At 36.9% G+C, this 24,881-nt stretch overlaps 1 protein-coding gene across 1 annotated transcript in view; it reads left to right on the top strand.

Annotated features, from left to right (window-relative positions):
- pcdh15b (protocadherin-related 15b) overlaps positions 1-24,881 on the top strand; it is a 718,592-nt gene that overhangs the window by 488,567 nt on the left and 205,144 nt on the right. The window contains exon 23 of the mRNA XM_051923141.1: positions 23,422-23,538. Within this exon, the coding sequence (XP_051779101.1) occupies positions 23,422-23,538 (117 nt within the window). The remainder of the gene's footprint in view (positions 1-23,421; positions 23,539-24,881) is intronic.

Consider the following 24,881-nt stretch of genomic DNA (forward strand, 5'->3'; position numbering starts at 1 on the left):
TAAAAATGCCTTCAGAGTTTCACAGAGTATTCTTGCAGAGACTTTTGAGGATGCATTTGTCTCTAAAAAATAATCAATTTGCTTGAATATAAATTCTGTACAGTTCTCATCAACTAATAACAGAGGGTTAAGATGCCAGCTGTGAGATGAGTATGTGGGGTTTAGTGATTTGAACTCCATAATCAGAGGGGCATGGTCAGAGATAACAATAGCATTGCAAGATTTGATCATGAGCAAAAAATGGTTATCTATAAGAAATAATCAACTCTTGAGTAACAGTGATGTTCTGGTGAGAAGGAATATGTTCTTAAGTTTGGATTTAGAAATATCCATGGGTTACAAACTGTGTAATTGTTTCTGCAGTGTTAGATGTTATTGCCCCTGTAGCTGAAGACATATCCAGGTCTGGATTTAAAACACAATTAAAGTCACCAGCCATTATAATTTTATGAGTGTTCACATTAGAAATGGATGCAAATACGTTTTGGATGAAGTCTGGTATAATCCACATTGGATGTGTAGATATTTATCAAAATCACTTTACAATTAAATAAATTACCCATCATCATCACATATCACTCTTCAGGATCAGATACTATATCTGATACTACAAGTGAAATTGTTTTTTGTATTAAGATTCCCACACCTCTAGTTTGCTTTGTATAGCTGGAGTGAAATATTTGGGTAGTCCAATCTCTTTGCAGCCAAAACTGATCCTTGCTTATTAATTGCGTCTCCTGTAAAAATACTATCTTGGTGTTTAGACCAGTTAGGTGAGAGAATACTTCCTTTTCCTTGAATTTGTGATTAAGACCTTTGAAATTCCAGCTCACATAATTCACTGTTTGTTCATAGAGACACTGCTTCTGAACTTTTGTTGACACTTTATTGTCTTTAATTAAGGTTATAGCTACCATTTTCAACACTAGAATTCTATGCATCTTTAGAACAGTAGCATCATATTGTCTTCTTTTCCACAAAATGGAAGGAACATACATGGGGTTTCTTGGTGTTTTTTTTTTAATTTAGCATTAGCCTCCTCAGTGGTGGCTGAAAATCAAGATGTAGGGTAATGTCTTGTAAACGATGCATCCTTGATATTATCTATCTTTCTTTTTCTTTGTGGCTGCCTTTAAGGGAGAAAATGGTACTGGAATTTTCATACCTCTTCACTGGTGTGTGCTGTATGGTCATGACTGGGAACAGCTCAAATTGGAAGTGCAAATGCGCAATTTGAAAAACAATAACAGGCTTTATTTTTAATACAGGATATGATAATCAGGCCCCCTCACTAAACTAGAAAGTTCAGACTGGACACATGCACAGACATACAAGGGTATAAAAAAAATGGTGCAAAGTTAATTGGACTAGGCCCTTGGTTTGAAACTTGCTTACGGCACACTACACAAAGAAAGTTTCTCATACTACAACAAACAGTATTTTTCTAGATAAGTATGTATTGTATATTGAGCACATGACAAAAAAATGGGACAAACATTTCTTTAGAAGACAAAAAAAATATGTAAAAAGTTGTGTGGAAAGTAGAAATATGTACAGTATGTGTATATTAGCTGTCTTTCAGTGAAGGGTATGAAATAAAAATTAAAATAAATTGAATCTGTTTATTCCTATTCCATTCTTTAACCTAGGGGTTACTGACTTAGCTGTAAATTTTTTCATGGCTCAGTCAACTGTATCGTTGCTTGTCATATTCATATATATATATATACAGTAATCCCTCCTCTATTGCAGGGGTTGCGTTCCAGACCCCCCCACGAAAGGTGAAAATCCGCGAAGTAGAAACCATATGTTTATATGGTTATTTTTATATTGTCATGCTTGGGTCACAGATTTACACAGAAACACAGGAGGTTGTAGAGAGACAGGAACTTTATTCAAACACTGCAAACAAACATTTGTCTCTTTTTCAAAAGTTTAAACTGTGCTCCATGACAAGACAGAGATGACAGTTCCGTCTCACAATTAAAAGAATGCAAAGATATCTTCCTTTTCAAAGGAGTGCGCGTCAGGAGCAGAGAATGTCAGAGAGAGAGAGAAAAAAGCAAACAAAAATCAATAGGGCTGTTTGGCTTTTAAGTATGCGAAGCACTGCCAGACAAAGCAGCTGCAAGGATGTACAATAAATAAGGTAGTCTTTCAGCATTTTTTAGAGGAGCGTCCGTATTCTCTAGGCCAGTGTGCGAACAGCCTCTCAGCTCACACCCCCTCCGTCAGGAGCAGAGAATGTCAGAGAGAGAGAGAGAGAGAGAGAGACAGAGAAAAACAATCAAAAGTCAATACGTACCCTTCGAGCTTTTAAGTATGCGAAGCACCGTGCGGGAAGAATGTCGCTTGACAAAGCAGCTGCACAGAAGGGAGCAACATGAAGGTAATCTTTCAGCATTTTTAGACGAGCGTCCGTATCATCTAGGGCAGTGGTCCCCAACCTTTTTGACAGCAAGGACCACTTTATTAGATGCAAATTTTTCGACGGACCGGTTGGGGGGGGCAGTTTTATACACAATTTACATAGCATTTCTATTATTATTAAAGCTATTAAGCAGTTTGCATACGTTTGCAATCTGAGATTTTTCTTCTTTTTTTGCATATAACAAAGACATATGCTTTACATTTGCCAATCCAACAGATTGCACATGACAAACATTAACACTGCAATCTTTTTTCATGTCTGCCGTTTCTATAGGAGGGTGACAATGAGTTAAATTCCAATGGATGTTTTTCAAATGTTGACAAGCAATAAGCAAAAGGAATCAATGAAAACCACAGACAACAAAAACAGCAAAAAAAAACAAAAAAAAAAACAGTACGAGGAAAGTTCGAAGAAAGAGATTTTTTTTTTTACAATGTTTCTGTTTGGGGATCATTGTGCAAACGTGCACAACTGAGCTGCGACCACAGATCTAACTGCTCTGTGGATGATTCGTTCAAGCATTTCAAGGTCACTTCGTTGTAATGAAAGCATCTGTTGAATGTACTTCGTAGTAACATGATTTCTATAGACTCATGTCATATGGGGAAACTGTCGCGACCATAAAAATACTTGTTGTAATAGTCTCTCACCTCGGTCTCTCTTCTCTCTCTGCAACGCTGCAAAGCCCCGCCCGCCAAGCGTTCTGAAAAGTCTGAGTGAGTTGCCGTTGCCGGCAGTTCTCTCGCGGCCCGGTTGTCAGACGGCTGCGGACCGGTAGTGGGCCGCAGACCGGGGGTTGGGGACCCCTGATCTAGGGGTGCGAACAGCCCCCCTGCTCACACCCCCTCCGTCAGGAGCAGAGAATGTCAGAGCAAGAGAGAGAGAGAGAAAAGCAAACAATCAAAAATCAATACGTGCTGTTTGATCTTTTAAGTATGTGAAGCACCGTGCAGGAAGCATATCGCTTGACAAAGCAGCCATATGTAAGCCCAGCAAGGAAGAGAGCAATGTGAAGGTAATCTTTCAGCGTTTTTTGATGAGCGACCGTATCCTCTAGGGGTGCGAACAGCCCCCGTGCTCACAATATAGTTGAGTTTTATTTAATACGTAATACGCGCTCTGGTTGGGTAGCTTCTCAGCCATCTGCCAATAGCGTCCCTTGTATGAAATCAACTGAGCAAACCAACTGAGGAAGCATGTACCAGAAATTAAAAGACCCATTGTCCGCAGAAATCCATGAACCAGCAAAAAATCCGCGATATATATTTAAATATGCTTCCATATAAAATCCGCGATGGAGTGAAGCCGCGAAAGTCGAAGCGTGATATAGCGAGAGATTACTGTATATTTAAATTCAGAACCAATTATTAAAGGAATCCTTATCTGATGCATGTAACTCTTGTATGTAAAATTAGGCCATTAAATCCAGTAATTAGCTTATAATCATCTTTTTTTTTTAATAAAGGATTTTTTATTCATAATCTGGTTGTTAAAATTCTTGTAGAGGTTGGCTACGTAAGTTTATGAAAAATTTCTTAATAGAGACTAATATAGCATTGATAATTTATTCTGTGCTGCTTCTCATGGTCATTAATTGTTATACGTAATAATACAGTAATCCCTCACTTATCGCGGGAGATATTTTAAAAGTACAGACATGATTGAAGCAGTCTTAGTCTCAATACTAGGTAACTGTGATAGTTATATGTCTCAGTAATGGATGACTGCATCCAGAAAACAGTCAGTCACTTAAGGTTTGTATTGTTTAGATTTAGTTAGTAAGTCGAGTAGATTTAATGCTTAAAAACCTAACAGAAATAATAAAAACACAAAAGCTGTAAGAATGAATGACATTGGAAACTTAACATTAAAGAGAAAGTCCATCCAGTGAAGTCCATGCTCAGTTATGCAGAAATGTACTGCCTCTGTCTTCATCTGCATTGGGAGCAGCAGCAGAGCGTGCATACTATAAGAAGACAACTGGGAAAAAAGGAGGCAGAAAGAAAACAGATTACTCAACAATAACATTTATTTTCAGTATATAGCACATTTTCAACAATGTAGCCAAAGTGCTTTACAAGATAATAAAGAAAAAGTTACAAGAAAAGAAAAACAATTAAGATCAGGCAATAATATTAAGCAATTAAGTAACAACAAAAAAAGGTGCAATCATATGGCCGGAAGGACAAAAAAAAAAACAATACAAACAAAAACTCCAGATAGACTGGAGAAAAAAACAAACTCTGCAAGGATTCCAAGGCCAAGCAGCCACCCAGCCCTGACTAAGCATTCTATATAACATTAATATTCCTAAATAAAACCTCTTAGTTTTCATGCTTCATATGATAGGAGTGTGATGAAGTTGGTCTTGTAGACAGCTGAATTGTGCAAATTAACCACAAACTAACTTGTTGCTTAGCAGGAACTAAATTCTTGGTCCTAGCAAAAAATTACAAAAACTATTTTGAAAAAGGGGCTTTTCAGCATATATATACTGTATATCTTCGGACCAGCAAAGAACTATCTATGTATTTGTACTCAGAGTGTTAGCAGGTTTGAAAGTTTGGTTATTTGTTTGTTTTGATTATTTCCAAGCAATACATATTTAAAACAAAATGTGTTTTCCTGAATGTACTTGCACTTCCAGTTTGCACTTACTAGTGAGGGTAGAGGTGATCGTGAGACTAACCTACAAATTACCTCATAAAGCACCATTTATATTGCTTGACAAGCAGTCCTAATTATTAAAACCTTATAGTAATTAAGAATCTACATGTGCAGCCGTCTGTTTTAAAACAGGCAATGATGCAGTGCTAAGTTCAGTTTACTTCTAAGCAAAGAATGCTTGATTGAGATATGAGCATAACTTGTGTGAATATTCTTTTCTAAATATTAAGTGCAAAATATAAGTATTTATATGCATGCTTGTATTTGCTGTTGTGTACTTAAAATTGAACTTTTCACTTCATAGCCTCTTAACTTGTTACCAATTTGACTGTCAGAATTAAATTACTTTTCTTATGATTATATAGACAGTGCATTTTGCTTGGAGAGTTCAGGGAATTTCCAGGGTTTGTCCATTGACTAAGAAGTACATAACAGGCACTTCTGTTAGTAAATTACTGTAATTTGCCCAGCTTCATAGTGCTGTTTTGCTTGCTCTCAGCTATTTGCATTTTTCCTGTCATTCCTCTTCCAACTACTTTTACAATTCATTGTACCGCAATCAAGGAGAGCGATGAACTAAAATGAGCGAAACATGTAGCCAGAATTGTGTCATTTCCTGCCAGGAGGTCCAAAAGTTAAGAGAGTGTGCATTTGTAACTTTAGTAAAACTTTATTTAGTACATCTGTTAGTGCAGGCTAATGTCATATGTGACCTGATCAATGTCAAAGTTTCTTGCAAGGTGCTATTTTGTTTTAGGCTTATGCCTCTGTAAATACCATGTGTTTTTGTCTATTGTGGTATACAGCACTCTATATAGCGCCCCTTGAACCCACCAGACAGATGTCCAGGACACACGTTTAAAATAACCAAGAATAATCTCTTCAATATTCTTAAATAAAGTGCACAAAGCACTGCACTCTCCACAAATCTCCAATCAATAATCAATAATACACAATCCTCCACTCCCAACAGCTCCATTACATACCATCCCAACTCCGGCTCAATCTGCTAGGGTTTCCCAGAGTCCTTTTAAAGTCCATGACCCGGAAGTATTCCTTCTCTGGGTCAAATGCCTTCTTCATGTATCCCGGAAGTACTGTGGGCTTCCGTCCTCATGACCCCGAGGTACTTCCGGGTTGACATAACTGTAATAGTCCCCGGGTTCTTGGTGAGCTCCCCCTGGCGGCACCCAACAGGGCTGAAGAGATGGACTCCATGTCCCATGCTGCCATGCAGGAATCCGAGGAACCATTTTCGTCCAGGGGAGCTGCCATCTAGCGTCCCGGGGGATGTAGTGTCCTGAACATGCTGCTTTTCTTCCTTTCCTCTGATAAGGGACGTCCAGGCCAGGCTGAAACGCCTGCCGTCCATCGCTTACTTACTTACTTAGATCCGACTCTCACTACATTGTGATTCTTATTATTCTATCCCAACTGTGTGTTTTGTATAATGTGTCTTTTAGTATTTCTTCTGTATCTTCTGTCCATCTGTTTTATTAAGTTATTTTAATAGTTTATTCTAATATTGGGGTCCTGCGGCTCTGGGGCATCTCTTGGTGAAGAAAGATTCACTTATCTTGACTTTGCTGATGATGCTGTGATCTTTGCGGAGTCTATGGAGGCTCTGATTGGGGCTCTGAAGAGACTGACCAAGGAGTCTGAGTGTCTGGGCTTGCGAGTGTCCTGGATAAAAACCAAGATCCATGCATTTAATGACCTCTTGGGCACAGCTATCAGTAGTGTGTCTGTCTGCGGAGAGAGAGTCAACCTTGTCTAGAGGTTTACTTACCTTGGCAGTGACATTCATGTCTGTGGTGACTCTTCCTATGAAGTCAGTAGACAGATGAGGTCGCTGGAAAAGGGTGTGTGGCACTCCCGATATCTCCAAAGTCCATGTCTTTAGAGTCCTGGTGCTTCCTGTTTTACTTTATGATTGTGAGTCATGGAATGCTATCCAGTGACCTGAGAAGAAGACTGGACTCCTTTGGTACTGTGTCTCTTCAGAGAATCCTTAGGTACCACTGGTTAGACTTTGTGTCAAATGAGCGGTTGCTTATTGAGTCCCGAATGAGGCACATTACCTGCATTGTGAGGGATCATCAGTTACGGCACGACGACCATGTGAAGCAATTCCACTTGGCTGATCCGGCTGTTTTGATCCTCATTGTTGAGGACCTGAGTGACTGGACCAGGCCAAGGGGACACCCACGTAACACCTGGCTGCGGGCAGATAGATAGTAGTTTCCAGGGGGTAGGACTAGACCACATGTCTGCCTCGGGGGGTTGCCAACCAGAATCCCAAGCGTCATGTGGTGGTTGCAGCAATGTGCTGTACCAGTGCATGCTCCCAAACCTAACTGACCTGACTTAAGCTAATAGTTTTTTCCATTATACTCATCAAAAATGTATTAAAATTGTCAACACTTGCAAAGTTGTTTTTTTTTTCAGGGTCACTGTACTTTTTTCCATTTACGCAAAATCATTTGCATAGCTATTATTTCTTTCTTTTCAAAGGTTTTGTTGAATGAAGTGTGTATTTTTGCCCAGATCTGGAACCACGTCATTGAGTTGTGTCAACCATATTGAACATAGGGACACCTAGGTACATAAAGTAGAGAGCAATTAATGAGGATTTTTTAAATTAAAAAAATAAAGAAGGGGAAAATAAAATGGCAAAAATACACTGCAAGTTTATTTGTTACTCCATCCAGTATGTGTGTGTGTGTGTATGTGTAACTATATAACTAAAGCAGGCAGCTGCTGTCTCACATACCTCAAAACAAAAAAAATAAGCTATGAATCTAAATACTAAATAACTAAAAAAAAACTTTCTCAGTATTCAACTTTCCAGAAGCTCCTTATGAGGACAGCCTTTTTAACCCCACTGTTTTACTTTCCCCTTAAATCAGGATAGCCTGAGTATATACTACACCTAGTTAAACAACCTGCTTCCCGGTCTCAACTGGGTGCCCTTCAGGCACTCTTTGATTTCTGGATTTTGACTTTATGTTAGATAAATTGCAATAACCCTCCAGTCCATTGCACGGTACTCTTGTTTTTGTTTTGACTCTGCCGTCTAAACTGTCAATCTTTGCCTAAGAATTTCTTCTGCTTCATATTATAGTGTTTGGTCATTTTAGTCATTCACAGTCCTGTGTCCTTTTCACACTTGTTGATTCTTTTGCTATGTAATCCATTCCTTTCCTTTGTTTCTCGTATTGTCTCCCTGTTTTAATTAGTTTTTTTCATGTACTTGGTAGTTTTTAACAGTCATTTCCAATTTGTTTCCTTTTCTACAAATATACAAAACAAAAGATGCAAACGGAATGATAACCACAAACAAAATACAACACATTTCCACAAACTATCTATCTATCCATCCATCCATCCATTTTCCAGCCCGCTGAATCCGAACACAGGGTCACGGGGGTCTGCTGGAACCAATCCCAGCCAACACAGGGCACAAGGCAGGAAACAATCCTGGGCAGGGTGCCAACCCACCGCAGGACACACACAAACACACCCACACACCAAGCACACACTAGGGCCAATTTAGAATCGCCAATCCACCTAACCTGCATGTCTTTGGACTGTGGGAGTAAACCGGAGCGCCCGGAGGAAACCCACACAGACACAGAGAGAACATGCAAACTCCACGCAGGGAGGACCCGGGAAGCGAACCCAGGTCTCCCAACTGCGAGGCAGCAGCGCTACCCACTGCGCCACCGTGCCGCCCTTCCACAAACTAGCAATAAGTAAAATATCATTGCACTTACAGAGTTTCAGTCTTGGGCACATATTGGCTGTGCCAATGTGGGACTGGCTCGATTCTTTGTCACGGTTCCAGTTGCAGCTGAAATATCTTTTTTCTTTCCAGTCTGTCTTACAGATATTTTGTTCTTTTGCACAGAAACGTCTTCTAAGCAGTAACAAATCTTTCATTGTTATTTTTATTTACAAGGTCATATTCTGACATGAGAAGGGGGAAATCTCCTTTTAAGCTTGTTTTGTCTGGTAGCTGCAGATAGCAAATTAATCATGCAAATTAACCATGCGGTGCATGGTTAGCACACATACTGTAGACTAGTGTTATATTTCTTGTGGCAATATTTTCATTATGGTCAACTAATTTACCCCTCAGGTTAAAGTACTGCAAGTTTTATTTTTTTTTTTTTTAACACCTCGTGTATAAGCTAAACAGATCAGACAGCGACCTTAGAGTATACATGTGCACATGGCTGCTACAGCACATTGAGGTCACACTGGCCACACAAAGCATCATGGCGCACTGGAAAAAAATGCTTGTCTAGGCCAGCTGTGCATCAGATTTCCTGGAAAATATTCAGCAAACACAGCAAATTTGCTATGAAAAAGCTTTGGTGAGTTTCACCAATCAACACTACTAGTAAATACATAGGAATTGATCGGCCACTGGTGTGAGATGTCTGCTTCACTTATTCTAACAGAAGAGCGCAATACTGGCACCTTATTGCTCCCACAATAAGGGAGGGTGTCAAAATAATTTCAAAAATTGTGTGCTTATTATACAGTATAAAAGCATACAAAGGAGGGTCACATAAAGTGTAATAAAAACTACCCAAGAAATAGAGCACAAATACAAATTAGCTGTCATCTGTGTGTTATGAACAGTAGCAATCTTGCCTTGAAGAACAAAAAAAGTTTTTGTTGGACCAGAAAATGAGGCAGCAAGTAGCAAAATGATAGACCTGTTAAAAAAATACAAATAACGTTTAAACTGGGGTTACAGAAAACCAGTTGCCAAAGTTAAAAATAATAATCATAACTCAAAGTTAGAAAAATCAAAGTAAAATGTTCCTAATTGCATTTGACGCTGTTCCCTACTTAACACATGCAGACTTGTCCATTTTTTATTTGTTTTTATTCAGAAAGTAATATCATGGAGATCCCTTAAACAGTCTCAGTAAGCATGACATCTCAGTCAGTACCTCTCCATTCTGATGACCAACAGTGAGAGTCATTGCATACAATAAAGGGAATAGTGGGGAAGGTGGGAGAAAGAAATTGTTGTGCTGATGTCACCGGCAAGTTGATAAAAATAAGAGTAACATAAAATATTGATTAATAATGAAAAAATGCACCAAAACCATTACTTGCATCAAAAAACTTTTAATCATAACACTAGGTGTAGCCTTTGACTTATTAAGGGCCACACTAAGTACTCCCTTCTCACTCTCTCTCTCGCTCTCTCAACATTGGCCATTTCCTGTTGCCAGTGTGTTTTTGCTTCGAATTATCTTCCCCATTCCAGAATAAGAATGCTTTAAATACCATGCTAGAGTCACTTCTGGAAAATCTCTCTGTTACAGTAACATAGCTACCAAAATACCAGGCTGGGGCTTTTTAGCAGGCCCCAGTTCTCTTGAACCAAGTGACCAGTAGAGCCTGTTTGCCTGTTTCTTTAATTGCAAACCTCTTGTGGGTGTTAGGGGTCACTGTTGCCCCTTTAAACCCAACAGACAGACACACAGGACACACGTTAAAAAGACCAAGACGTTGTTGCATTCTTTTCTTCTTTAAACAGTGCTCCTTAAACACCACAGCCAAAATAATACAGGCAATTAACACAATAATAATCACAATTCTCTTTCTCTCACTCTCTGTTTTCTCCTCCACACCTCCCAGCAAGCTTTGTCCACTTCCACCCGACTCTGGCTCTCTTGCTGGGTCTTCAGCAGCCCTTTATATGGTTCTTGACCCGAAAGTGGTTCTGCTCTTCCGTTCACGTGACTTGTCAGCACTTCTGGGTCAAACATAGAATTAAAGGTCTTTAATCAGCCCGGAAGTACTTAGGAGCTTTCATACTCGTGACTTCCTAGTACTTCTGGGCTATAAGGGAAGCATGACTCCCCCAATCCTTCCACAGCACCTCCTGCTGGCACCCATGGTAACCAACAGGGCTGAGATAGCGAACTCCAATTTCCAGGATGCCCTGTGGGAATCTGGGGCACAGCTATACTCCAGGGGAGCTGCCATCTAGCAGATTTGTTAAAACACACAGATAACAAGGTAGAAACTAATTAAAGGTAAATGAAAATTGACAATAACTGTCCATTAAATAACTAATGAGCTATTGTCAGATGAAAATGGAGGAGATAAAAATTGTAATAGAAAAAGTCAAAAACAAAATGACAGTCCAGAAGACATCAGCCATTTGGCTGCCTACCTCATCCTGGATTTTCTATAGTGGAATCTGTGCTGGTCATCCGATTTGATGAGACAATCTTTCCATCTGATGATTCCAACGTTCCTTTATCTGAGATGACTTTTCCATAAGCAGGAGAGCTACCTGGCAGTAGCGCAGTGGGATCAAGTGCCACATCCAGATACCGAGCAGAGAAACAGAACAGAGCGGGGGTTAGTAACTATTTCAAATATTGCATTACTTATCTATATATATAAAAATGGAATGGGTGGGTCGTCGGGTGGGCCTTTTTTTCATTCCGTCGTTTTTTCGACGTTTTGAAAATGTAGAATGATTATTTGATTTTTTTGTTTTTATTTGATCGTGTCTATGTAGCCGCCGTCGTAATAAAGTATCGGTAAAATCGTCATTTATCGTAATTTATTTTTGACGTATAACGTCGCCGTCATCGAGGTCAGTGATACCAGTGCAAAAAATCTGCTTACGGTTGAAAGACACGCCCTACTCACTGGACAGTTAAAAACACCAATCAAACTAACGATGACATCAAGTATTACCCAATCAAAAGTAGGAAAGGAGGCATCTTCATAAAATGCGTGTGGGATGATTTGCATGAGACGCTGCTTTAAAAAAAAAATTATAAAAAAAATACGGGATAAATCCCGTCCACTATTGATTCAAAACGGGACGCGCAATTTCATTCTCAAACGCGTCACGATTCCGTATTTTAAAGGACGGGTGGCAACCCTACAGTGCCAGGTAACCACCCATACAATCACATTGTGATTCAGACTAGGAATGCAATGAATGTAATTACCCCGATCTACATACAAGGCGAAAGTCTTGCAACATTCAAAGATGATGGTTTGGGATAATTAGTACTTATTAAGTACAACATTGAACATAAAAGAGCTTATCAAGCCTTGAACCGAAAAAACCAAGATCTCAGAGATCGTAAAAAAAAAAAAGGAGGTAATGTCGTTTTACTCGCTGTAGATTTTACTCAAACATTACCAGTTATTCCACGAGGGAGACCAGCAGATGAACTCAACGCGTGTTTAAAATCCATGCTTCTCCCACGCTCGGTTATATGTCGCGTGTTCTCGGGTAGGTACACCAAAAAATGTATACATTTAAGCATGTAATGGGCAAAGAAAAAATGAGGTATACCCGAAGGCACTGCAGTAGTACTCAATGTAACTTTACTTCTTAAATGTTAATGTTTTACTGTTTAATAATTTATACGCTTCTTATATGTTGTTCAAATTCTTTTATCAAAATACCACTGACAGCGCAATGCACGATAACATGGAGTGAATACACCATACGCATCCGCCCACGGCCGCCCTGCTGTGCGCAGATAGGACTTGATTGTACAATAAAATAAAATAAAGATAAAAAGACTAAAACAATCATCACCCATAAAGCGGATAGTAGACGTGACGTACTATATGTGTACCACATTTCAAGTGTATAGGTGCAACGGTTTGCGAGCTACAGGTCATTTAAAATCCTGGACAGACACACAAATTGCCACGATAGCAAATTACAGAAGAAGATTTTACTGTTTAATAATTTACGAGCTGTATATACCCGGCGTTGCCCGGGGCAGAAGTAACCTAATCGGTCAAACACTTACATATATACCAAAGTAAACCTAATCGGTCAAACAGTTACATATATAAAAAAAACGAACCTAATTGGACAAACAGCTTCATATATACAGAAGCGAACCTAATCGGACAAACAGCTAATCTATATACATAAGCAAACCTAATTGGTCAAACAGTTACATAAATACAAAAGCAAACCTAATCGATCAAACAGCTTCATATATACAGAAGCGAACCTAATTGGTCAAACAGTTATGCATGTGCACAATGATTTTACAAACATTATGCGTGTTAACAATCATGAAAAAGAAAAGATTGAGGAACTGTTCTTCTATATGTGATGAAGCCACTAATAAGACAGATTTTTTTCAGGACCCAGCTGTTTCATAACTAAACTACTGCCACCCCAAAGTAATGCCTAATAGTGGTTTTTCGGGTAGCTGTGGAATAAAAAGGGTGTTTTTTAGTCAGTAAGAATCTGACACTACCCTTCAGTACGGGCTGAAGGGTGCCTATGTAAGGTTTTACATCCTTCCCGTATGGAAAAAAAAACATACTAAACTTTTTTTTCATCATTACAGATAATCTCAGTCAAATGGAAGTACGCATTCTCAATTTATTTTTATGTAATTTTTACTTTTTCACAAAGCCATCCCATTCCAATTTGTATGAATAAACTTTTGCTACAGAGTTAGCAAAAGTTTATTCATGCACATATTTTAATACGGATAATCTATCTCTAATCAAGGTTCTCATTTTCATTCTAATTTAAAATAATAATAGATACTCATTTTTTTCTTCTGTTTTAGAAAAACCAATCTATGCCACCTACGTCTTCGTCAAGTCAGCTTCATCCAGCTTCATCACATATACAAGAAGAGTTCCTCAATCTTTTCTTTTTAATGATTGTTAACACGCATAATCTTTGTAAAATCATTCTGCACATGCATAACTGTTTGACCAATTAGGTTCGCTTCTGTATATATGAAGCTGTTTCATCGATTAGGTTTGCTTTTGTATTTATGTAACTGTTTGACCAATTAGGTTTGCTTATGTATATAGATTAGCTGTTTGTCCGATTAGGTTCGCTTCTGTATATATGAAGCTGTTTATCCGATTAGGTTCGGTTTTTTTATATGTGTAACTGTTTGACCGATTAGGTTTACTTTGGTATATATGTAAGTGTTTGACCGATTAGGTTACTTCTGCCCCGGGCAACGCCGGGTATATACAGCTCGTATTGGTTAAATTTGAAATGGGTTTATAATTATTACTCATATATGGGTATATCTCTGATGTTTTAAGTAACTATTTTATAAATTACTCTTTTAGTTCATCTGGAACAGTATTTAGTAATGAACTATTGATAATCCAAAGAATGGGTGCTGTCAGAACATCTATTGAGCGTTTTACTAGTTTATTTTCTATTGAGCCTAGGAACAAGTAGTAGGTTTCATTATATAAATGAAAGTTATAACTTTGTTTTCTGTTACCGAATTAAAATTACTACAGTGGTGCATTCAAAATGAGACAGGGTTTCCTACGTATTAAATATGCAAGGTGATGTTAAAATCTGGAATCTTACATTGTCAATTTTCCCATTAAAGTTCATAAAGTCTGCACAGCTAATGTCTGTAAGTATTTTGTAGTTCAGATTTAATGTTTTTTTAGATTAGACACTGTTCTAAACCATTCACGAGGATTATTATTGTTGTTGTCTATTATTCTAGAACAGTGTTCCAAGTGGGCTATAAAGAGAGATTTTCTTATACTTTTTACCATTCTTGGTACAAGCAGTTCAGAAGACCTGCAGCTTTGTTGCGCTCCATCTATGGTCCAGTTTTCAGCATTCTAATTTAAGAGTTCAAGTATCCTTATTAAACCAGCGTGAATTTCTATGCATTTTAATCACTTTTGTTTTAATGGGAGTTACTCAAAGCCTCTTTCAAAGCAACATTATAATTTGTTATTTGCTGATCCAAATTGTTTGCAACAATTATGCTTGAGTTTCTAAAAATATCTACAAATTTTTATGCAGTTATAATTTAGATGCTGTACTGTCCTTGTTTTAATCTGTGATTATAATGGTAAGGGCATAACCAAGTCAAACGTAATTAAGCAGTGATAAGAAAGAACTTAATTTTAAGGTGTAATATTTAAATTTTGAGTCTCAACACTGTAATAATTAGACCTAATGTGTCGTTTTGAATATGAGTCTGACCATTAACAGTCTGGCAAAACCCCACTGAGTTTAACAAATAAGTAAAACATTTGCTGAAAGTGTCAGTTTCCACATCAAAACCCTCCCATCAACACAATATGAGCATAATGTATGGTTAAATCAAATAAAAGGCTACCAGATTCATTCATGGAACAACGAATATGACCCTGATGGTCTGTAGACTAGTACTAAAGTTGTACTGTAATCTGTTTTAATATTTAATACAAGTGCCTCAAATGATGTGACTTTGCCTACATTTTAGAGGCGGTTTGCAGTTCTTTACATAGAATTATCTCAAGGCCGCCACCTTGAACAGTAGCTCTAGATTTATGAAGGAATGTATAACCATTTTGTGATCCCTCAACTAAGAGAATAGTGTCAGATTTACTAATCTGTTTCCAGTAAGAAAACACAAATCAGATTTTTTCTTTAATATATCATTTACCAAAGCAGCTTTATTTCCAATATTTAGTATGCAGCATTTTAAACTGTCAGTAGGTTTCTATATTCATGTCATATTTTTTGTTTTAATTTGAATTAAATTACTAATACAGGTATGCCTAGTGGAGGATCTGATTTTAACTTTTAGTCTTATTATGTTCTTTATCCTTTGGTTGTCAACCAATTTAGATTTTGCTTCAATACTAAATTTATAAGATGACCCACAGATGTGAATTTCCCCTTGGGATTAATAAAGTATCTATCTATCTATCTATCTATCTATCTATCTATCTATCTATCTATCTATCTATCTATCTATCTATCTATCTATCTATCTATCTATCTATCTATCTATCTATCTATCTATCTATCTATCTATCTATCTATCTATCTATCTATCTATCTATCTATCTATCTATCTATCTATCTATCTATCTATCTATCTATCTATCTATCTATCTATCTATCTATCTATCTAACAAACAAACAAAGATTCTGGGTAATAGCTACTAGATAGTAACAGGTGGGCTAAACAACAGACTGCGATTTAGGATCACACGGCTATGGTTTGGGTTGTGCTTTGATCAGTCAGCCAGGCAGTTTTGCTGCCATATTTTGGGTTGAAACAAAAGGTCCTCTCCAGTTTGAAAAAGTCCATCCATCTTGAAAAATCCAGGCCTTTCCCAAAAAACATCTCAACTGTTCACAAAGGCTATGCTTTTTTTTTTTTTTTGCACATGAGGTTTTTAACAAACAATGAAGGGAAAGGAATTCAATCTGCTGTAAATCACATCCCCTCTATGTAATCTTAGTATGGGACCATACACGATTAAATTCTGACATTTTCTTTTATCTTTGGTGCATAAAGATATGAAGTTCCTCTTTAATACCTTGGATTGCTGCAAATATATGTTCATTAGAGCTGAAATTTAACAATAAGTTAGGCACTTCATTGTTGGCCAGAAGGTCCAATTTAGCCTCTATGTAGGATACTATTGCCCCAGGAACCTTTAATTATAACTGGTGGATTAACATAGTTTGAAACTCTAGCATTCCGCACTACGAAGTCACTAATTATGAACAATTTATTTTTATCAGTCCCAACAGATGTGTTGCTTAACACCAGGAATCTATTCCAAATTGATAACCTGGGTGCCAATGGACTAAATTTTGACTTCTTAAACCCCTGTCTCGCTGTTACTCACTTGTCCTATGGCTGAACTGGTGCTGCTGATTTTGGCTGCACACTGACTATACCTGGACTTTGAGAGACTGAAGCCGAATCAGAAATGCCCAAATTATCTAAGCAAGCTGAGTCAATGCAATTTTTGGTTTGCCTATTTGCTATCAGTTTCATAGCATGGTCCTTCAAAAAACCTATTTTCCCGACTATCTCATAGTTAACTATGCATTTTTGGCAGATGAAGCTGTCTTTATCGTCAGGTGGAAAACCTAAACTGTACACACTGCAGGACACACAATATATAAACGTACCCTTGATGGGCAAAGAACAAGTTCATCTTTATCATTGTGTTTGCAGTAACTGCGGTAACTTTTGAGTTCAGCTGGTTCACTAGGAGACCCTCACTTTCAGGCTTTCACCACTTGCTGGCGATGGACTTTGCACTGTTGGTTTCTTCTCCTTGACAGATGTCGACTTTTACTTGAGTAAAAGTCTAATCTCAGATAATCTGGAAATGCACAGTATGATCTTTATACGGTTGTGCCAGTGACGTCACCCGTTGCACACTCCCGGTGTATCAAAGGTTATCTTGACATGGTAATGGCCACTTAAACCATCGTAAAATGATGGTGTTTGTAGCCAAAACAAAATGGCATAGAAAATGTTAAAAACAATTAAGTTTACATGGAAGTTTCTGACTAGAAATTGTAACATTTAATTTCTTGGATCAGAAAACCTCCAGAAGAAAGTCAGAATGAATTTTACTTCCATTAGGAGATGCACAAAAAGTGTATCTAATAAAAATAAAAGATGCCTTTCATAACAACCACAAAGTCTGAAACACAAAAATTATACGCTAACTGGGCTCAGATGACAGCAGCAACATGGGACAAATCCAGTATTGTAGACTATGAGTTAAAGAATCTCAATCAACAGGTAAACCAGTAAAATGAACAGGACAATAGCCAAAGTCAGAATGAGAATTAAAAAGGATTCATACTGCCACTATGTGACATGTGGGTCTTCCCTTGTTAAAAAAAAAAAAGTAACAAAAAAAAAACCAAAATTGATTATAGTCATCACAGAATAAAAACACAATTGGTCCAAGAATCCTTCTGTTAAAGACAGTAACATGAAACAAAATAGTGTCATTCCAAACATAAAGTAAATTATTTTCTGTTTTTCTTTAGTTGTCAAACAGATCAACTGTGAAAGTGCTGTTCTCACCACTCAAATCTATTGGTGTCACATGTGAGTGGACTTACACATGTATATGTGAGTAGTTATTGGTGTGATGATGAAACCATGATATCCTAATCATGAAGCATCACACAAACAAAACTTGGATCAAAAGTAAGAAAAGTTTTATGATTTTTGTTTTAATTGTGACACTCACTAAAGAACAATCTTTCTAAAATGTATATGGCCCTCCATTAATTTTTCTGTTGCAACAGTGCAAACAGTAGAGTAACCTGTATCTTTTCACATCCTTAGCCTTACTATCTTCTTTCATTGATGTTCCCATGCTTTCTGTTAAAAAAAGAAATGATTGTTCATTCATGCACTGTCTTCTATAGCAGATTTTTCCACACTACTCTTGAGATTCTAAGGCAGAACCTTCACATCTGCTACTTATCTAGCAGACAGAAAGGCTTGAATATATTTGTTGTGTGCTGTGTAATTTGGGCAGGAGCCCTAAACTAAGCAATTAGCATAGTGGTACTTAAAAGCATTTTCTCAGTTGACATCAAGTGACATGCTTTTTGGTCCATCTCCTGTCTTGTGTCATTTAAGTGTCCGTTTTACCCCTGTCTCCTTGATAGGCAAGTACAGTAAGTTGACACTATTTATAAGATATAGTACTCATAAATATGGCTTTGCAAATTATAGTTTTCCTATAAAGTAATACAGTATATGAGAGCAGGGGAATATACCAAATAATAATCTAGTAGGCATGCCAAAGTTTGAGAGAAATATAGTTTACCACAATGGAACAGTTCCTTAGAGAAATCATATGAAAGGCTATGTGATGGACTGTATTGCACATAAAGTACATTAATATTTGTATTTTTAATTTCTGAAATACTGTGTGGAGATAGAACAGAGACAAACATAGAGACAGATAAAAGAGCTATCAGTCACATATGACAGGTACCAAGACACACAGATCATAATGATGAGTTTTGAAAAAACTAAAATAACTAGCTAGAATTTTTTATAGAAGATGAAAAGAAGAGATCAACTATATTACTTACTGTATCTTGAAGCCTTAAAGGATTCCTCCCAAAGGCTGCTTAGGGCTATATTGCCACAAATAGGCAGTTCACATGCATTCTTCTCATGTGTCACAAAATATGTCTAGTTTTTTTTTAATATAAAAAAACATTTCGGCAGTTGTTGGTTGAGCAGAGAGGAACAGGGACAGGATTTTGATGGGACAGGATATATCATCCTCTGGTCATTTCTGACCAGCCATAGATGAAAATAAATGTGATAGGTAGCAGCTGACAATGAAGCAATCTACCACTCAATTTCAGCTATATGTAGATGTGTTCCTTGTGTTTTGGTTTGGTAAATATAGCCCTATATTTTTCTTTAAATATTTCTCCTGACTCTGCCAACATTTGACTAATTGTGGCATTTAAGTTATTCTTTGTACAGTATGTATCCACTGATACAAATTTTGTACTTTTTAATTAACCACATCAGTTAATCCTCAAGGCAAATAAGGCCCGCCATGGTCCAACAATGACAATTTGCAATTGTGAGTGTTAAGGATAGTTGGTAGGATCAGACAGCTGTTTTGTCTGCTTTACAATAAGCTAATATGCAGCAGTTTTGCTCATGCTTGTTTTGTTATGCTCATTATTGTGTGAGAAAATTGTGGCAATCTCACTTACCCCTAAATCAGAACATATCTATGGAAAAACAGATTGCCAAAAAAAATTGATTTTATAAAAGGATCCAGTACAGGTTTGTGAATGGAGGAAGGTAGGGACAGGATATGCACATACAAATAGGCCATTTTTAGGTTTTTACCTGCCACAATGAACAAACTCTACTTCCTACATCCATTTTCTCTGGATTCCTCTTCCTGTCTGCCAGGTGAGCTCCTGCCATAGCACCTCTCCCAACTTCATCCTCGTCTGAGTGAGATATGTAGGTTCCTTTTAAAACCTGACCAAAGAAGACTGCTGGTGTCACAGGAACCAAGCACAGAAGCACTTCTGGGTCAGCTAGATCCTATGAGGCTACCAGCTGAGAGTTACACCCAGCAGCCCCAAAGTATGTCAGTTTACACAACTGGAAATACCTGGTCATGTGACTGCATTGCTACTTTCCAGCACAGTTTCACAATTCCAAAGAATTGTCTGTGTGTCCTTCTTTATGACAGCTAATCATATGCTGCCTGACAGAGCTGGTGTTATACACACGGTCAACAGGTATGGTGAGGTCAGCTGCAGTCTTGGCCATTTTTTTCTTTTTCCTATTCTTTCGTGGTATGTAAAACACAACATATCAGACGGAGGAGCCTCTCTTCAGTTTTCAAGGTCCAAAACACTTGTGTTCTTTATTCCACAATGCTGCATAATATGCATTGTACTTCTCTGTGAGTACTCATTGGTTGTCAGCACCCAACCCTACAACTAAGACGCAATCAAACCTATTTGATTGTGAATGGGTAAGTCATGTATTAGTTGAAGTGTGTCATTAGGTATATCAGACTACGCACCTGGGCACACCTTTACTGCCCCCCAACCCACTGACATTATGTGAATGAAAATCACTGAGAAAGTTGTGTAATGTGACATAGCCTTTAATTAAAATGGACATTCCTTCTCTGTCTGAGTAGTAAGTAAGGTTGTGTTTAGTACAGCAGCTCACATCTTTAATTGAAAAAAGAATAGATAAAAAAGAATTGACCAGTGAATGACGGGGAGAGGTGGGTCTTTAAGTCAAAAAATCGTTTCCATGAGACTTTGTTTTCTGTTTATGTGCATGCTGACAATTCTGGAAGTAATTATTTAGGAATATTTTAGTTAAAAAGTATTCATTTTGCATATTCTGGATAACGGACATGTGGATTATGTGGCGTAAGGTAGTTATTTTCCATTCTGCATGAAAACATTACTGTAGATTAAAATTTTTTCTTGGCCTCCACTACAAATTAAATAAATGGGGTAAGTAACATACAAAAAATATTGTTTTTGGGTGGAAGATTCTTTTAAAATAGAATATGAGGCTGGTTATGCTGGAGCATAGTAAAAGAAATTTAAAGGATAAAAAAAAAAAATCGGTACTGGAATTAGCCAATTCTATGTAATATGAAATCGTTGATCGTTATCAGACCTGAAATAATCCTGACCACCTCTATCACACATGGTACCTTTATTTTCAGCATGGTTGCTATAAAAGTGATGAAATCAGCCTATTATTTCTAACCACATTCTAATTTAGCTTTTAAAAATTATTCTTAATTATTATTATTATTATTATATTTTAAACAAATCAGGCAATTATACGTAGTAACTCTTGACATGGATTACTCTTCTGGAGTCTCCACAGCTGCAGTACATGTTTGACTGTTTCTGTCCCTGTTGTTCTACCACATGTGTCACTTTTTATAGAATACTTAAAATCTCAAGCATATTTTCTCCAGGATTCTTGCAAGTCTCATAACAATCTTACCTGACAGAGGCAGTTTGCTGCTTTGATACCCTTGTTAGATGGGCACTGATACCAAATTGAAATTATGAACCTGTGTTTTTCTTCTAGACCTTGCATAACAATAACTTTAACGTTAATATTGAATGACTACTAAATAACATACTGTACATTTTAATCAATATTGTCTTAAGTTGTTTATGTGGTACTATTGATATACTGTAATATGTATGTTTACAAGCTGTTATATATGATTCAAGACTTGATCTGGAGGTGATAGGTATGCTGAGGAGAAACAGGATAGGAGGATTTAAGTATGTGGAGAGAAAGACAGTAGATTATAGAGTGAAGAGCTGCAACAAAATGGAAGTGAAGGAGACGAGGCACAAAGAGATGCAGAATAAGACGTGGTTTGAGGTGGTGTCTCATTACATGAAAAGAATCGGTATCACATTAAAAAAAATTTGAGGGGCAATCAGCTGACTTCTGGAAAATGGTTCTTATATCGGTAGTAATTATGAAGACAGGCTATTATAGTGTCTGAATTATGTGTTTGCTTTGTACAGTAAATCCATAACTTGGCTATGTTTGTCAACAAAATGGAGAACACAGTGTACAAATAAAAAAAAACCTATATAACTTCTCTGGACATGACAAAGTGAGTGCTGAACTTCTGTCTAGCAGGTTAACCATCCCAAAAAGATGCATAAGTCTATCCTTTACCTCTGATCCCTCTTACCTGTTTTCAGCATCAGTAGCTTTACTTTTGACTTGATACTTAATGAGCCTCCATCCATGAGGTGGCTTTAAACTCGAATTGTAGACAATTCCCAGGATCATTTTTGGGATACATTTACTCGAGTAATATTAGACTACAAAAAAATAACCCTATAACCCTAAGTCTTAACCTTCCCAGCTGCCTGCTGTGCTAGAGAGACGGCTTAATGCTATGCCCTTCTGGGGTATTTTGTCTTCTAGCAGCAAGATGATGTTGTTATATCTGGCTTCACATTGTGTTTTTAGCATAGGGCAAATATACAGGGTTTTTTTCCAAAGTTTTTTACCTCAGAGTATCTCATGGTAATACTCTCTACCTTTTATATTTTGATTCTGAGTATTGATCACTTTATTTAATGTATTAAAATTTTCTGCAACTGCATTTTTTTTGTGGCCATCATTATTTTGTGGCATTGCTGTTGTAATGCTGCAACCCATTGTCATCCGTGATATCACACAGTTTGACAACATGGCATTTAAGCCAGCATCACAAAGGGATTACTGTCAAAGTTTGTAGATACTGAAACACAACTTGTTCCAAATGCCGATTTGATACAGACTTTAATAACAATGACTTCTGGCTATGTTCTTCTGACATAGTTATTTGTTTCTTGCATTTGGTTTAGTTGATTGTTAGTCTTTCTGTTTTAGAACCCCTTGCTTTGTTTTTGACTTCTACATTTATCTTCTGGTCATTTTTTCCAATTGGTCCCTCACTCCACAGTATCAGTATAAAGAGTGGTATTATTATTATTATTATTATTATTATAAGCGATGCCCAGTAATTCCAAAGACAGTATACTGGACTATCAAAACAAAATTTAAAGAGGAAAAAAAAGCTTGCAAAATGGGTAGCATGAGAAAATATTATTCACTTGGGAAAACTTTTCTTTCCACCATATGTTTCTCATTTATATGTTTAGGCAAAAAAGTAATTACAAAACTATGCACACTATAGTATGCCTGTATGCCAGTCGAACAGTCATTCATAAACCATGTGCATAACTCCCTTCAATGCAGGCTTCCTAGTAGTTCTCATTATAGGTATTAGTTAAATGCACAGTAAATTTGCTTACTTATTTCTGCCATTCTTCACACTGATATTTGTGCCATATGAAGTTAACATTTTTGTACAATAACAAGCTGACATTTGTTCGTCTTTTCTAAATGTGCTGAAATGAATAAGAAAATATAGCAAATTATTCCTGAAACTAAATTTCAACTCTTTTTGTTTTACAGGATATGAATGATTATGCTCCAGTATTTGCAAAACCTCTATATAGAGGACTGGTGGCTCCAAATGCAGTAAAGGGCACCGTCATTACAACTGTGACAGCAGAAGATTTAGATCCTCCAGTAAGTGACTATTCAAATTGCTTTGTAATAAATTATAAATAGTATAATTACATAGCTGTGCTAAAACAACCAACCTGTACCTAATTATAATCACAAAATAAAATAATGTTTATATTATTGCTTTGTTTAAAAATTTCATATTGGAAAACAATCTGATGAGACCTACCAGACCAAGGATGAGGAAATTACAAAAAAGAAGCAAATTACTTTATCAGATTCACAGAATGCCTTAAAAATGGAAGAATCTAGTCTTTTTACAAAGCACAGTGACAATGCGCTGAACGCATAAAAATCTAAATTATTCTGTACTACTTGTATAATATTAACAAAAACAGCCTTTGATATATAACTTTATTTCAAAAGATAATGATAATTCTGATTATTATTAATATATGCATTTTTGCCCTAGTTTAATGCTATTGAAAATAATTCCTCTTATACTGCATATGGAGTGCAAACTGATCCAAACAGTTTAAAATCGGAGTTATCTAAGTTAAAGTGTTTAGAATGAATGCTTTTTAAAATGCTTTAAAAATTGTTTAAATGCCATTAAATAAATGAACTGAATCAAGCACATGCAAGTGCATACAAGCATCAGTGTTTTGTTGGAAAAATTCAGAACTTACAGACTTTCCTTTGCCTTTTGTTATTAGTTCCTTGCATTGCATTTCCTTTTACATAATCAAACTTTGTGCCATTTTTTGTCATAGTGGTGTACTTGACAGAATTCCCTGCCTTATAGCTGCAGGAGAGTTAAAACCCTGACCTGGTCAGTCTCTGGATTTGGAACCTTTTTCCTTGTGTATTCTTTTTTTGTGTGCTGCGATTTTTCATATAAACCTGAAAGACATGCATATTAATTTTATTGGCATGTATAAAATCGTTCCATTTGAGTAAGTGTGTGTGTGTGTGTATGTGAGAGATACGTCATGCGGTAAACATGTGCCTCAGAGTTGGTTCTTGCCTAGCATTTAATGATGCTAGTATGGACTCAAGTCTCCAGCAACCCTGGAAAAGAATGCATCACTTTGGCAAAAAGTACTCATTAAAGAACACTTTGTGCTCAATCAACAGTTCAAGATAAACAGAATGTGCTGAGGTAAGAATTTCTTAATTACTTTAATTAGAATTCTTTCTTTTTAAAGTATTAATGTGAGAAATTAAGTTATTTTAATTAGCAGCATTTGATAATGTTAGAGGTAATACTCTAGCTGAAATTATTTTTATTATAGCATATGGACCTCTATAGCTTTCTTGTAATTTCTTATAATAAGGAAAACCATAATTCTGCTGTAAACCTTTTTTATGTGTTTTCCTTTGAACGATTTAGGGTTTTAATTTTG

This window comes from Erpetoichthys calabaricus, chromosome 2 (genome assembly GCF_900747795.2).
Source record: "Erpetoichthys calabaricus chromosome 2, fErpCal1.3, whole genome shotgun sequence".
In the NCBI taxonomy this organism is placed as follows: Eukaryota; Metazoa; Chordata; class Cladistia; order Polypteriformes; family Polypteridae; genus Erpetoichthys; species Erpetoichthys calabaricus.